The sequence below is a fragment of the Pinus tabuliformis genome, chromosome 8, assembly GCF_031772625.1.
Source record: "Pinus tabuliformis cultivar Carrire ecotype Pingquan chromosome 8, CPIR1, whole genome shotgun sequence".
Taxonomy (NCBI): domain Eukaryota; kingdom Viridiplantae; phylum Streptophyta; class Pinopsida; order Pinales; family Pinaceae; genus Pinus; species Pinus tabuliformis.
Genome location: NC_142294.1, coordinates 858,880,181 through 858,892,078, shown reverse-complemented (window position 1 = coordinate 858,892,078; position 11,898 = coordinate 858,880,181). Strand labels below are relative to the sequence as shown.

Genomic DNA, 11,898 nt, shown 5'->3' with positions numbered 1-11,898 from the left:
GTCTTACCACGGGGCAATCATGGCTACTTCAGAGACAAGATGGGTGTGGTGAGGAACACCTTCCTCGGTAAGAGGGAGTGTTGAAATTTGGTACCGAAGGACAGGTGGTTCCTTTAGGCTTTGATCTTTGGCCTGGGGAAAAGTGTCCAAAAGAATTTAATTTTTCTCCTAAAGTGACTTTATAATTCCTATAAAGTCAAATCTAATTTAAAAGTGACTTTAAGTGATAAAGTTAATAAAGTTTAATTTTAAAGTGACTTTTATAAAGTCAATGAAAAATTAGAAAGGAAAAGTGACTTTGGAAATAAATGACTAAGTGGGTCTTTATTAAAGTGGGGTGAATTAAAAAATAGAAAGTGAGATTTAAATGAGCATTTAATTTCAGCCCTAGATCTCAATCCATTTCAGCCATTGGATTTAGGGATCACCCAAAAGTCATTTAGGGTTAGATTAAGGGAGGAAAAGGAGGAAAATATCATTCATTCTTTCATGAGCAGATTGAGAGAGAGAGAGCAAGAGAGCAAGGGAGATTTCTGGACAGGGAGGAGGAGGTAGCAGCCTGACACACATACCAAGGCAACATTTAAGCAAATCCGTACAACTGAATGAGCAAACAGTAAAAGACAGATTTTTTTCACAGAAATCAAGGGCCGTACAACTGATTTTCTGCACAAAAATCGAAGGCCGCACAGTCCGTACAGCCGTTCGTACAACAACTGTACAATAGTTTTCAGTGTTTTGTTTTGCTGTTTGGAAATTTCCAGTGGGTTGTGAGGCTCGGAAATCGAGATAAGTTGTAAAATTTGTTTGTTGAATATTTCTCACTGTAAAAGGCATTTTCTAGAAATAAGAAAGAGCTCTCGAATTAGTTTTCCCAAAGAGTTGTAGGGGGTTTTTCCAGGGTCACCTTATAAAAAATCTGTGTTTAAATGTGTTTTAATGACTATTTGTACCTGCTGATTTTTATTTCTACATTTTCCAGCATTCTGTAAAATTTCCAGAATTTGTGTTTTCAGCAAAAATTTATTTGTTCAGTTGTTGAATGTATGGATATGGGAAATGACATTTAATTATATAGGAGAAATAAGGTGACACTGAAAACCGGGGCGGGAAATGAGAAATTTTTACACCATATGAATCTTAGACATATTTAAAATGTCCAAAATAATTAAATATTTAACAAATTTTCCATTACTACACGCAATTGAAACTAGCCTATATCCATCTTAAACTCGGATCTATCAAATACTAAGAAAAATCAAATCTAATTAGCTCCAAACTTTTCTTCGAATTTTCAACTAAAAAAATTACACCTCAAAATATTTAATCTCTACACGTTTAATAAATCTGAAAGTAAAAGAAATAAAAAAATCCAAAATTAATAAAATAGATCTAATAAATCTAAAATGGTAACCGTATCACATATCGTGCATCATCCGAAGGGCTAGAGAAACACTGTGTGTTCTCAAAATAATCCTATATTTCTCGAAACGAAAGGAGGTTTAATAGCGATGAGTGCAGAAAATAAGCATAATGAAATGAAATGATATTACGAGAAAAGCCCGGGTACGGGTACAGTGGATCTCATTGGTTTCTGTTACTTATTTTCCGATACTGACATTTCAAAATGGCAGAAGGCAACACGGTATGAACGACGACAACGACAAACGACGAAACCCCGAAGAGAGGTGCAGCCATGGGTGGTCGCAGATCGAGTCTCGGCTCCACCCTCTTCATGCTGGTTTTTGTCTGCCTCCTCCTATACACGGCCATGAATACTTTCTCCCTCCTCTTCTCACCACATCTCCCGGAGGCCCCCCAACGCCTGGTTGCCTCGGACGACGTTGCCACCACGCCTAGGCCACCGGCTCCGACACCCATCGTCAAGATTTTCATGTACGATCTTCCCCGCAAGTTCACCTACGGCGTCATCGAACACTACCTCAGGGCCCGGGGTGTCTTGACAGCCGATTCCCCTGTCAATGACGATTCCGAGCTACGGTACCCGGGCAACCAGCACAGCGCAGAGTGGTGGCTTTTCTCCCACTTGTCTTCAATGGACGACGAAGAAGAGATAAGCAATTCCACCATTATCAGAACCCTCGATCCCAACCACGCCGATCTCTTCTATGTGCCCTTCTTCTCCTCGCTCAGCCTCGTTGTTAACCCCCCGGGCAGACAGATAATTGGCAACAAGGAATCGTACAGCGACGAGGAAATGCAGGGGGAACTGGTCCTATGGCTGGAGAGGCAGCCCTACTGGAGGAGGTACCGTGGGCGGGACCACGTGATCATCTGCCAGGACCCCAATGCCCTGTACAAGGTGATAGACAACTTCAAGAATAGCGTGCTTCTTATTTCCGATTTCGGGAGATTGAAGGCTCAGCAGGCTTCTCTGGTCAAGGACGTAGTTTTTCCATACTCGCATCGGATCAATTCCTTCAATGGAGATGCCGGGGTTGGCCACAGAGACTCTCTTTTGTTTTTCATGGGAAACAGGTTCAGAAAAGAGGTGTGAATTTTTCGTTTACTGTTCATAAATGCTGAATTATTTAAATTATTGACCTATAAAATAAGCATATCAGGGTTTGCAAAATGAATTTAGGCTTTAATAGAGAAGACACTAAATTGGGGTTAAAGTTTGATGTAGAAACGGGGTCAAAATTCAGAATACTTTTAAGTTTTGCTTTTCAAAAACGAATTTTCCAATTATTTTGATGTGGTAAGTTTGCCTTTCCCCAATTTAGGAGGGTTTAGATCACTTTGGCCAGTTTATAACATTCAAATCAGAATCTTTTGGCCAAGAAGCAATGATGAGGTTATCTATTCTGTGAAAGTGCCCCAGGACTTTCTGATGTCTGTCACATTTGCACGCATACAGAACCTGCCTCTTTCCCCAACTGCTATCACAAGTATGCGTGCACAATGAGCACGAGCACAAACATAAACATCATCGAAGAGACTTAAGTATTGTTCGGGACTTGAACATCACCCCCACTTTCACTGACCTGGCAAGCCACCGTCGACAATTCTCTTAAGGTTTTCATGAAAGAAAGAATGAATAAAGATAAGAGTTTGAACCAGAATTGAAGTATGAGTGTTTGTGTTTTTCACTTTTTTTTTTTTTGATAGAAATGATGAACTGGGCTATAACTATAAGGTTCACCTAAAATAGTAAAAACAAGGCTCAAAATTGGATTTTGTTAGTATGGAGGAATAGTTTAAACCATGCTTACCAAGTTCAATATCAATTAAAAATTCAGTATGACACCACAAAAATTTGGATAGAAAAATTCCAGCACCGGAAAAATTTGGCAATCTACATTTTAAAGGCTATTGGTTTCGTTCTTAGATACTACATAAAGACAGTCTGTTTCCTTTTTAACTACTATTTAATGCCAGCGATTGCATGTATGTCCAGATTCTCAAATTCAAGCATGTTCAATCCGGATTCTTTGGTATTCTTAAAATTGTCGAGCCTGTGGGCTTTCAAAGTAGAATGCTATCGGGGACTGCCTTCCTTACAGGTTCAAAGTTCTTGATTTCAACTGGCAGATCTCACGACTGTGGAAACTATAATCTCATCAGTTATAGTTAACACACGTTTCACATTCTTGATGTTGAAAAGTGTAGTGAGAGAAGGTTTTCTCTGGCACGTGCCTTAGCCAGAAAGACCGAGTTTTTCTTTCCTTTGACCATGGACGAGTTCATGGAGATGGTATATTCATGCGTAGTGTTGGAAGTGGAGGATTATTTACATTGACCTTCTTCAGTTTGACTACAGAATGAGTGGCAGTTATAAATTTAGAATAGGACGAGTGGAGCTTTAGTCCTTGATTGAAGGAAACACGAGTTGTAGCTCCAAGTTATGATTGGAGAGAGAAGAACCAGTTCGACTCAGTTAACTTGTTAACCATGAATTCTAAATTTGTTACCTGCCAATTTTAGCATGGATCGAAACAATAAAAGGAAGAAGAATGCACAAAGTTTTATAGTTGTTTTGTGCAGAAGGTTGTGAGACAAAGCAAGCTTCACGAGTTAGTGAGAGAGAGCAAGAATGCACAGGTTATTGAGCTGATTTGCACACAGATTTAGGAGATGCGTCCTATGTAAAAGTAGACCTGGTGTGCACGAAAATAGGGATCTGCTGCGCTACAAAACAGGAGTTTTTGTGTGCACAGATTCAGGCCCTAGTGTGCTAGGAAATAGGGACTCCAGTGCACAAGGTTTAGGAGCTAAAATCAAGTGTTTTGCAGGGAGTTTAAGCTAGTACAACAGAGAACAAGTTTGTTCTCAGATTGCATTGTAAGAGATTTCAGTGCTCAAGTTTATCAATAAAATACTATAGCAAAGAAGAGGGTTTTCCCAAGAAAAATAATTGTGTGATTGTGTTTTATCTCTATGTTTATTTCACTGCTTATATGTGTTAAGAAATTCTGTGTCTTGGTGAATGAAAGTTAGTTTCAGGTTGTTACCTAAGTAGGTTCAAAATTTTCATGGAAAATTAACACGGTATCAGAGCAGAGATTAGCATAAAGACCAACACACGGAGATAAGTTTGTGAAGAACAGAGATCAATTTTTGAAGAACAGAGATCAGTTTGTAAGAGCAGTTCTTTGGACAAGGAGGATGACATTCCAAGGACTGAGAGCATATCACTGTTTAGAGGGAGTCTCTAACTTCTACTCATGGAAGGAGATGATCACAATAAGGTTGGAAGATAATGGGGTGGGGGCCCTCTCCATGTTAGAGATGTCCTCCATGTTCCAGGGCTGAAGAAGAATCTTGTCTCAGTGGCCACCCTTGAGGACAAGGGCCATGATGTCATCTTTAGTAGAGGTAAAGTGTACTTCAAGCACTTAGCTTCTAGATCAGTGAAGCAGATAGGTATTAGGATGAAGAATCTCTACAAGTTGCAGCTAGAGAATTGCGCAGCCTTGAGCAGCAAGGCAGGTGGTGAGCAGAGTAGAGATGTTGGAGAATTGTGGCACAGGTGCGTGTGACACTTGCATCATGGGGCGTTGAAGATTCTTCAACAAAGAGCCACATGATTATCAACATGCAACTTTCATATACAAAATGTGTGCAAGGGGTGCACACTTGGCAAGTATGGCAAGACTTCTTTTCAGCGCTGAGACAACAGAGCCAAAGGGATTTTGGAGCTGGTGCATTCAGCCGTATGCGTGCCTTTCTCTTCTCTGTCTCTTATGAGACACAATTATTATGTTAGCTTCATTGATTATTATTCTCGGAAAACTTGATATTTTTTTTGAAGAAGAAAGATGAGGTTTTAACCAAGTTCATGGAGTTTAAGGCCTTGGTAGAAACTAGAAAACTAGACCGGGAAGAAGATCAATGCAATGAGGAGTGACAATGGTGGGGAATATATCTCCAATACCTTCAAGGACTTGTGTGCCAAGGAGGGCATTAAGAGAGAGCTGATAGCACACCATAACTCTCAATAGAGTGGGGTGGCTGAGAGGAAGAACCACAATATTTTTGGAGCGGCCAAGGCCATTTTGCATGATTAGGGACTGCCTACGTTCTTGTGGGGAAAGGCATGCAACAATGCAGTATTTCTGCAGAATAGGTGTCCACACAGGGTGCTTGGATGAGTTACACCAGAGGAGGCTTTCACAAGCAAGAAGCTTGATGTTTCACATTTCTGTATCTTTGGCACAAAAGTTTGTTGCCATGTGTCCAAAGATAGCAGGAAGAAGTTGTAGTCCATTGTAGAAAAGGGAATTTTCGTGGGATACAATATGACAACTCAGGCATACAGGGTGTATCTAATATCTATCAGGACTCAAGAAGACAGTTATCAGGCGGGATGTGAGGTTCCAGGAGGAAAGGGCTCTGAGGGATTCCTTAGAGCGAGAGTAGGTTAGAGAACCTAAGATGGAGGAGCTACTCGCTCCCAAGGTAGAGCCTCAACTAAGATCACAAATTGAGACTTAGCCAGGTGGCACGAGGGTCGCACAACAAGGATGATAAGGAGGCGAGACTAGGACAAGAGCAAGTAGCTACTCAGTTAGAGACTCCTGACATAGGGAGGAAGACAACCAAGTGGGCTAATAGGTTGATTTAAGAGGCCTAAGAGGATGTTGAGGAACCTAGCACCATGTTCAGGCATAACAAACAACCACAGAGGTACACATGATATATGACATTGATGGCAGAGTTGGTGGACACCGAGCCTTCTTGTTATAAGGAGGCAACTTCTCAGCAAGTTGGCAGGATGTCATGCTGGAGGAATATTCCTTCATCATGAAGAATGATGTGTGGGAGATTGTGCCAGGAACTGAGGGCAAATTAGTAGTAGGTGCACACTGGGTGTACAAGGGGAAGCATGGAGCAGATGGTAGTGTGGAGAAGTTCAGGGCCAAGTTTGTGGCCAAGGACTTCTCATAGATTGAGGGCATAGTCTGTGATGAGATCTTTGTCCCAGTAGCATGGTATTCATCCATCAAGACTATTCTGGCACTTGTAAATCCACTAGATGGACGTGAGGACAACATTCCTCAACAAAATGGTTGAGGAGGAGATTTTTATGGAGCAGCCAAAGGGGTTTGAGCAGTTTAGCAGAGACACACGTGTGTAGGCTGAAGAGAGCTCTTTATGGGCTCAAGTAGGCTTCAAGAGCATGGTGCATTCGTATTAACAACTACCTTCAAGAATTGGGCTTCACTAAGAGTGTGGCAGATGCCAACCTGTACTACATCATGGTTGGAGGGCTTCCACTCATTCTAGTGCTCTATGTTGATGACCATATATTGACTAGAGCAGACAACTTGATCCAGGATTGCAAGGAAGACCTTGCAAGGGAGTTTGAGATGAAGGATATGGAGCTTATGCACTGTTTCTTGGGATTGGAGGTTTGGTAGGGTGATGGTGAGATCTTCGTAGGATAGGGGAAGTACAATACAAAGATTCTTTGAAGATTTCATATGCAGGATTGCAAGCCCATGGCCATGCCTCTAGTCACAAATTGGAGGAAGGTGGATGCTAGTAGAGCAGAGTGAGTAGATGCTACAGTATACAAGCAACTCATCGGGTCGTTGATGTATTTGGTCAACACATGACCTGATATTTGTTTTGCAGTAAACCAGCTGAGTCAGTTCATGATGGAACCAACTAGAGTTCATTGGGTTGCTGCAAAGCATGTTTTGAGGTATCTCAGAGGCACAACAGATTATGGATTATGGTACAGACAGGTTGATGAAGTGAGGCTTGAGGGCTTCACAGATACAAATTGGGAAGGGAGCTCCACATATTGGAAGAGTGCTTTAGATGGTGTCTTCAACATTGGGTTAGCAGCTGTTTCTTGGTACAACAAGAAGCAGAGATCAGTTGCACTCAGTTCAACAAAGGACAAGTACATGGCTGCCAGTTTGGCAATGTGCGAGGCTATTTGGATGAGGATGTTGCTTGTGGGACTTTTCAAACAGGGGATGGAGCCTACTGTGATACATTGCAATAATCAGAGTTGCATTAAGCTCTTTGAGAACCCAGTGTTGGAGGGTCAGTTATGTTGAGAATCCAAGATGCTAGTAGATAATGTTGAAAATGATAGTGAGAGAGGGTGTGAAATTTTCACTATTGCAACAACTGAAAATTATTCTTCTAATTGATTATTATTATGTGCGGTTTATTTGCTATTATGACAAACAACGAATAAAATCACTTCTGCAATTTTCACCAAAAATAAAATGCAACGTGGAAGTAAAACTAGAACTAAGAAAATAATGCATACACATAATAAAATTGACACCATTATTTTTAGACAAATGTCCCTGGAAAAACCCAACTGGGAAAATCGGTGCAACAGATGAGGGTTTTATTATTATTATTCAAAAACAAAATCTGAGTACAATGTTTGGATGCTAAATTGGCAATCCTCTCCTGAGAAATCATTGGAAAAATATTTGAGAGAATTTTCTCTCTCCACAAGCAATCCTGGCATGATTTGGCCTCACATTCAACCCCCAATCTCCCTCTGTGTCAACCTCTACGCAGACTGAAACTTGCATTGCCTGGAATAGTTGCAATCTGTCTCTGCTGATTGTCTCTGCCATTGAGAAGGATTCACTGGCCCTTTGGAAGAATTTTCCTGGCATGCAACTACTAAGTTGATTTCTCCTTTTGGTTGAATCGAACTACCTCCTTGAGGCTTTGCGCAAGCCCCTGTGCAACCTCTTGTGGAATAACTCGGCCTCTCAATGTTGCCTCTTCTGGCACTAGAAAACCCTCCGGAATCACTTTGCTGTTGCTCCTCAATCTCTTCTACTCGATCTCTGGCTTGAATTATTCTCGACACTGAATCTTTGCTCTCTGGGAAATTTGATTTGCATAGAGCTCCCTCTCACTTGATGCGTCTTCTCCATCCCTATTGTCCATCTCTTACAATCTCTTGTTGGTGAACCAACAACCATGATTAGATCTCCATTAGCGACTTAGATCATCTCAAAGTCAATCCATGTGAGTTTCTAGAGCATTCTCATATTTCCTTAATTAATTGCTATTAATTAACTAGTTTTCCTAAGTTAGACTTAGGGAAAATTTAAATGATGGTTAATTAATTTAATTAAGGCATTTCACAAGCTTATCTCGTGAAACCTTTTTTGGGTTTGAAGATCTCGTGTTCTTAGCCTTTCTGACACAAGTAGAGACTAGAACACCTATTTGATGCTACAAAAACTTACTCTACCTCTTTGCGAGGAAGGTGTTCTCTCTCATAACATCTTCCCTCACGCTGCTGATGTCTGACATTTGTGACATTCTGTCACTGTCCATCAAGCCACTGCGCATACTTTGATTCATCTGCCAACCCTATAGCTAAACCATACTGCATTTGTGCTGTTGCTGACACTGCATTGTACTACCCTGTATTGTTGCCAACACTGCTCTGCATGGCCACTGGTCTCATGCTACTGTTGCAACTACTGCAACTAAGAACAAAATTCTGAATCAACTGTCCCTGTACTGGCTCTGCAACTGTCTCCCGAGTCTTTGATTGCAACTAGCCTTTGTATTGTCTATTTAGTATCTGTCTATGCCTTGACTAGTTCTGCACCTCGTAATAACTGACTGCAACTAGTTTTGCAACTGTCCCTCAAGATCTGACTGCGCCATGCTGACACTGATCCACATGCTACTGAAAACGATGGGCACCTGTAGCAAGGGTAATGATCCATGAGGAAACATCTGTGTGATGCTATCCTCCTTGGGCCCTGCCCAACTCTCTACAACTCTGGTCTCTGCGCAGATCAAAAATTTTTGTCTCTCTGAAGTTGCAGAATTTCTCCCTAGTTACTGAGCCACTGATCTGTCTTCAAACTTGCTTTCATACCATGTGAAATTTTCACTATTGTAGTAACTAGAAATTATTCTTCTAACTGAATATTATTATGTGCAAATTATTTGCTATTACGACAAACAACGAATAAAATTACTACTGCAATTTTCACCAAAAATGAAATGCATTGCGGAAGTAAAACTAGAATTGAGAAAATAATGCACACACAAAATAAAATTGACATTGTTATTTTGGACAAATGTCCCTGGAAAAACCCAATTGGGAAAACCGATGCAGCAAATTAGGGTTTTATTATTATTATTCAGTAGCAAAATCTGAGTACAATGTTTGGATACTAAACTGGCAATCCTCTCCTAAGAAATCACTAGCAAAATATCTGAGAGAATTTTTTCTCTCTCCACATCCAATCCTGCCCTGATCTGACCTCACAATAAACTCCCAATTTGCCTCTGCGCAGGCACTGTGTAGGCTGAAACTCACACTGCTTGGAATAGCTGCATTCTGCCTCTGTCACTAAGAAGGATTGCTAGCCCTCTGGAAGAATTTTCCTAGCACTGAGCTACTGAATCGATTTATCCTTTAGCTGAATTGAACGACCTCCTTGAGGCTCTGCGCAAGCCCTTGTGCAACCTCCTGTGGAATAACTCGACCTCTCTCTATTGCCTCTTCCTGTTGAGAAATGTAACTAGTATTGATCTTCATAATTATATTTGAGTCGTGATGTAATGTATTTGTCAAAAAGAAAGAAATAAAAAAATTATTGTAAAAGAAAAATTATTAATGAGCATGGGTTTCATGCTTTATGTATTTTGTTTCTAGGGCAAGCCTTCATTGAAGGCTTCTAGGATTGAGTCATAAGTCATTGTCCATGTCATCATGTTCTAAACCCTTCTTGGGCTTTGTATATTGAGAAATAAAGCTGTAAAAGAGTCAAATTTGTAAGATTAGCCTTCTCCATCAAGTCGGCCTGCCCACTCTTCATGTCGGCCTCATAAAGGAGACTCACACTACTATATGTACTAATGCACTCAACCTATTGAGAGGTACATACATCCATGAATTCGGTCTGCAACTTTTCAAGAAAAGAAGGAAGTGCGAAGAAGTCGAATGAGAAGTCTCTATCATGACAAAAGAAGAAATAACCACAACGAAGAAGGAAGAGACCTTTGAGAACCGAAATTCTACCACACGTGTGAGCTAGGGTTTCTGCAGGTTCGTTCTATTGCAGGCCGAGACTATAGATGCTGCAGAGAGGGCCGAGACATTGTTTTACTAAGATTTTGGAGAATAATTTGTGTTGACTTGTGATGAATTTGACTTGACTACATGGGAGGCTGACTTGATGGATTGGAGGAAGCCTATGTATTGGTCCAAAGGTCTAGGTTGTCTCATTTGATTTAATTTTAAAGAAGAGAAGAGGAATTTGAGGGTTTTCCCCTAGGACAGGGGTTTTGCCTTGGCTAAGTGCCTACATCTTGTGTCCTCTTTGGTGTTTGTGATCTTCATTGTTTGGCATTTGTCTTGATGAGAACATAATAATCTGAAAGAATTAATAAGAAATATCACAAGAAAATGTCAAAGAAAGAGAAATCAAATTAATAAAACCCTAAGTATGCTGCCCTAAGGATTTCTCAACATGGTTTTATTGCTAAGGTTAGTAAAACGAGGCAGCTAGAAGATCACTTCTAAGGGAAAAGGGTTTCAAATCTATCTTTGAAGGTCAAACCATCTAGAAGGAGAACCGAACTAAAATAACTTATTTCTGGGTTTGCTTATAAGTCAATAACTTTGCAATAGGTCCACATACTTGAGCTAGAAGAGCGAAGGGATTAGAGGAGTCAAGAAACATCATTTTGGGGATTCGAGAATCTAGGCTATAAGACTAGACAAGGCCGAGTATCCTGTGAAGAAGATCAAAGTTTTGTGCCATCTCAGAGATCTGAAAATTTCAAAGTTCTGTGCATAGTTAGGTGACCTAATCCCGAAGTCACAAGGTGTCTTTTGTGGAGTAGAGATAGTCGTAATATCCAACGAAGAGTTTACTCATAAAAGGAACCAAGGCCAAATTGAATAGAGACAATGTTAAGATCATTTGGAAGAAGGGTCGCAGTCATCTTCATAAAATTCTGAGATATATATATCAATCATCCAAAAGGCTAATAGCAACCCCTGGCTTTTTGTTATGCATAATTATTAGACTCATTGTTGTTCACAAGCAACTATCTTGTCACCTTGGAGAAGAAGCTACAATTGGTACCATTTGGCATTAACAATGACATCAATAATAGTTGTTGTACTCCTAGAAGGCAGTCCTTAAAACTTGACATCTCCTAAAGTGTTCATTCTTGAAAGCAACAAGAAAACATATCTTGGAGAACTAAGGTAAGTATTCTTTGAGGTACGTATAACCATTCTTGCTTATATAAGGTCTAACTTAATTTGGCTTAAGACTTTGAAATATTCTTATTGGTTCTAGGATTTGTAGCTTCCATATTATTGAAAGCAGTTGACATCTAAATTCTAGCAATCCCTAGCTGATATTTGGAAACCCTAGTCAATACAAAAGCCTAACTCTAATATGA

General features: G+C 40.3%; 1 protein-coding gene across 2 annotated transcripts in view; it reads left to right on the top strand.

Moving 5' to 3' along the window:
- Nucleotides 1–1,466: 1,466 nt before the first annotated feature.
- ARAD1 (Exostosin family protein) overlaps nt 1,467–11,898 on the top strand; it is a 114,569-nt gene continuing 104,137 nt past the window's right edge. For both annotated transcript variants that reach the window (XR_016246368.1, XM_089372976.1), the window contains exon 1: nt 1,467–2,512. Coding sequence is in view for 1 of the 2 variants with exons in the window: in XM_089372976.1 (XP_089229102.1) it covers nt 1,697–2,512 (816 nt within the window). In the remaining variant the exon portion in view is untranslated. The remainder of the gene's footprint in view (nt 2,513–11,898) is intronic.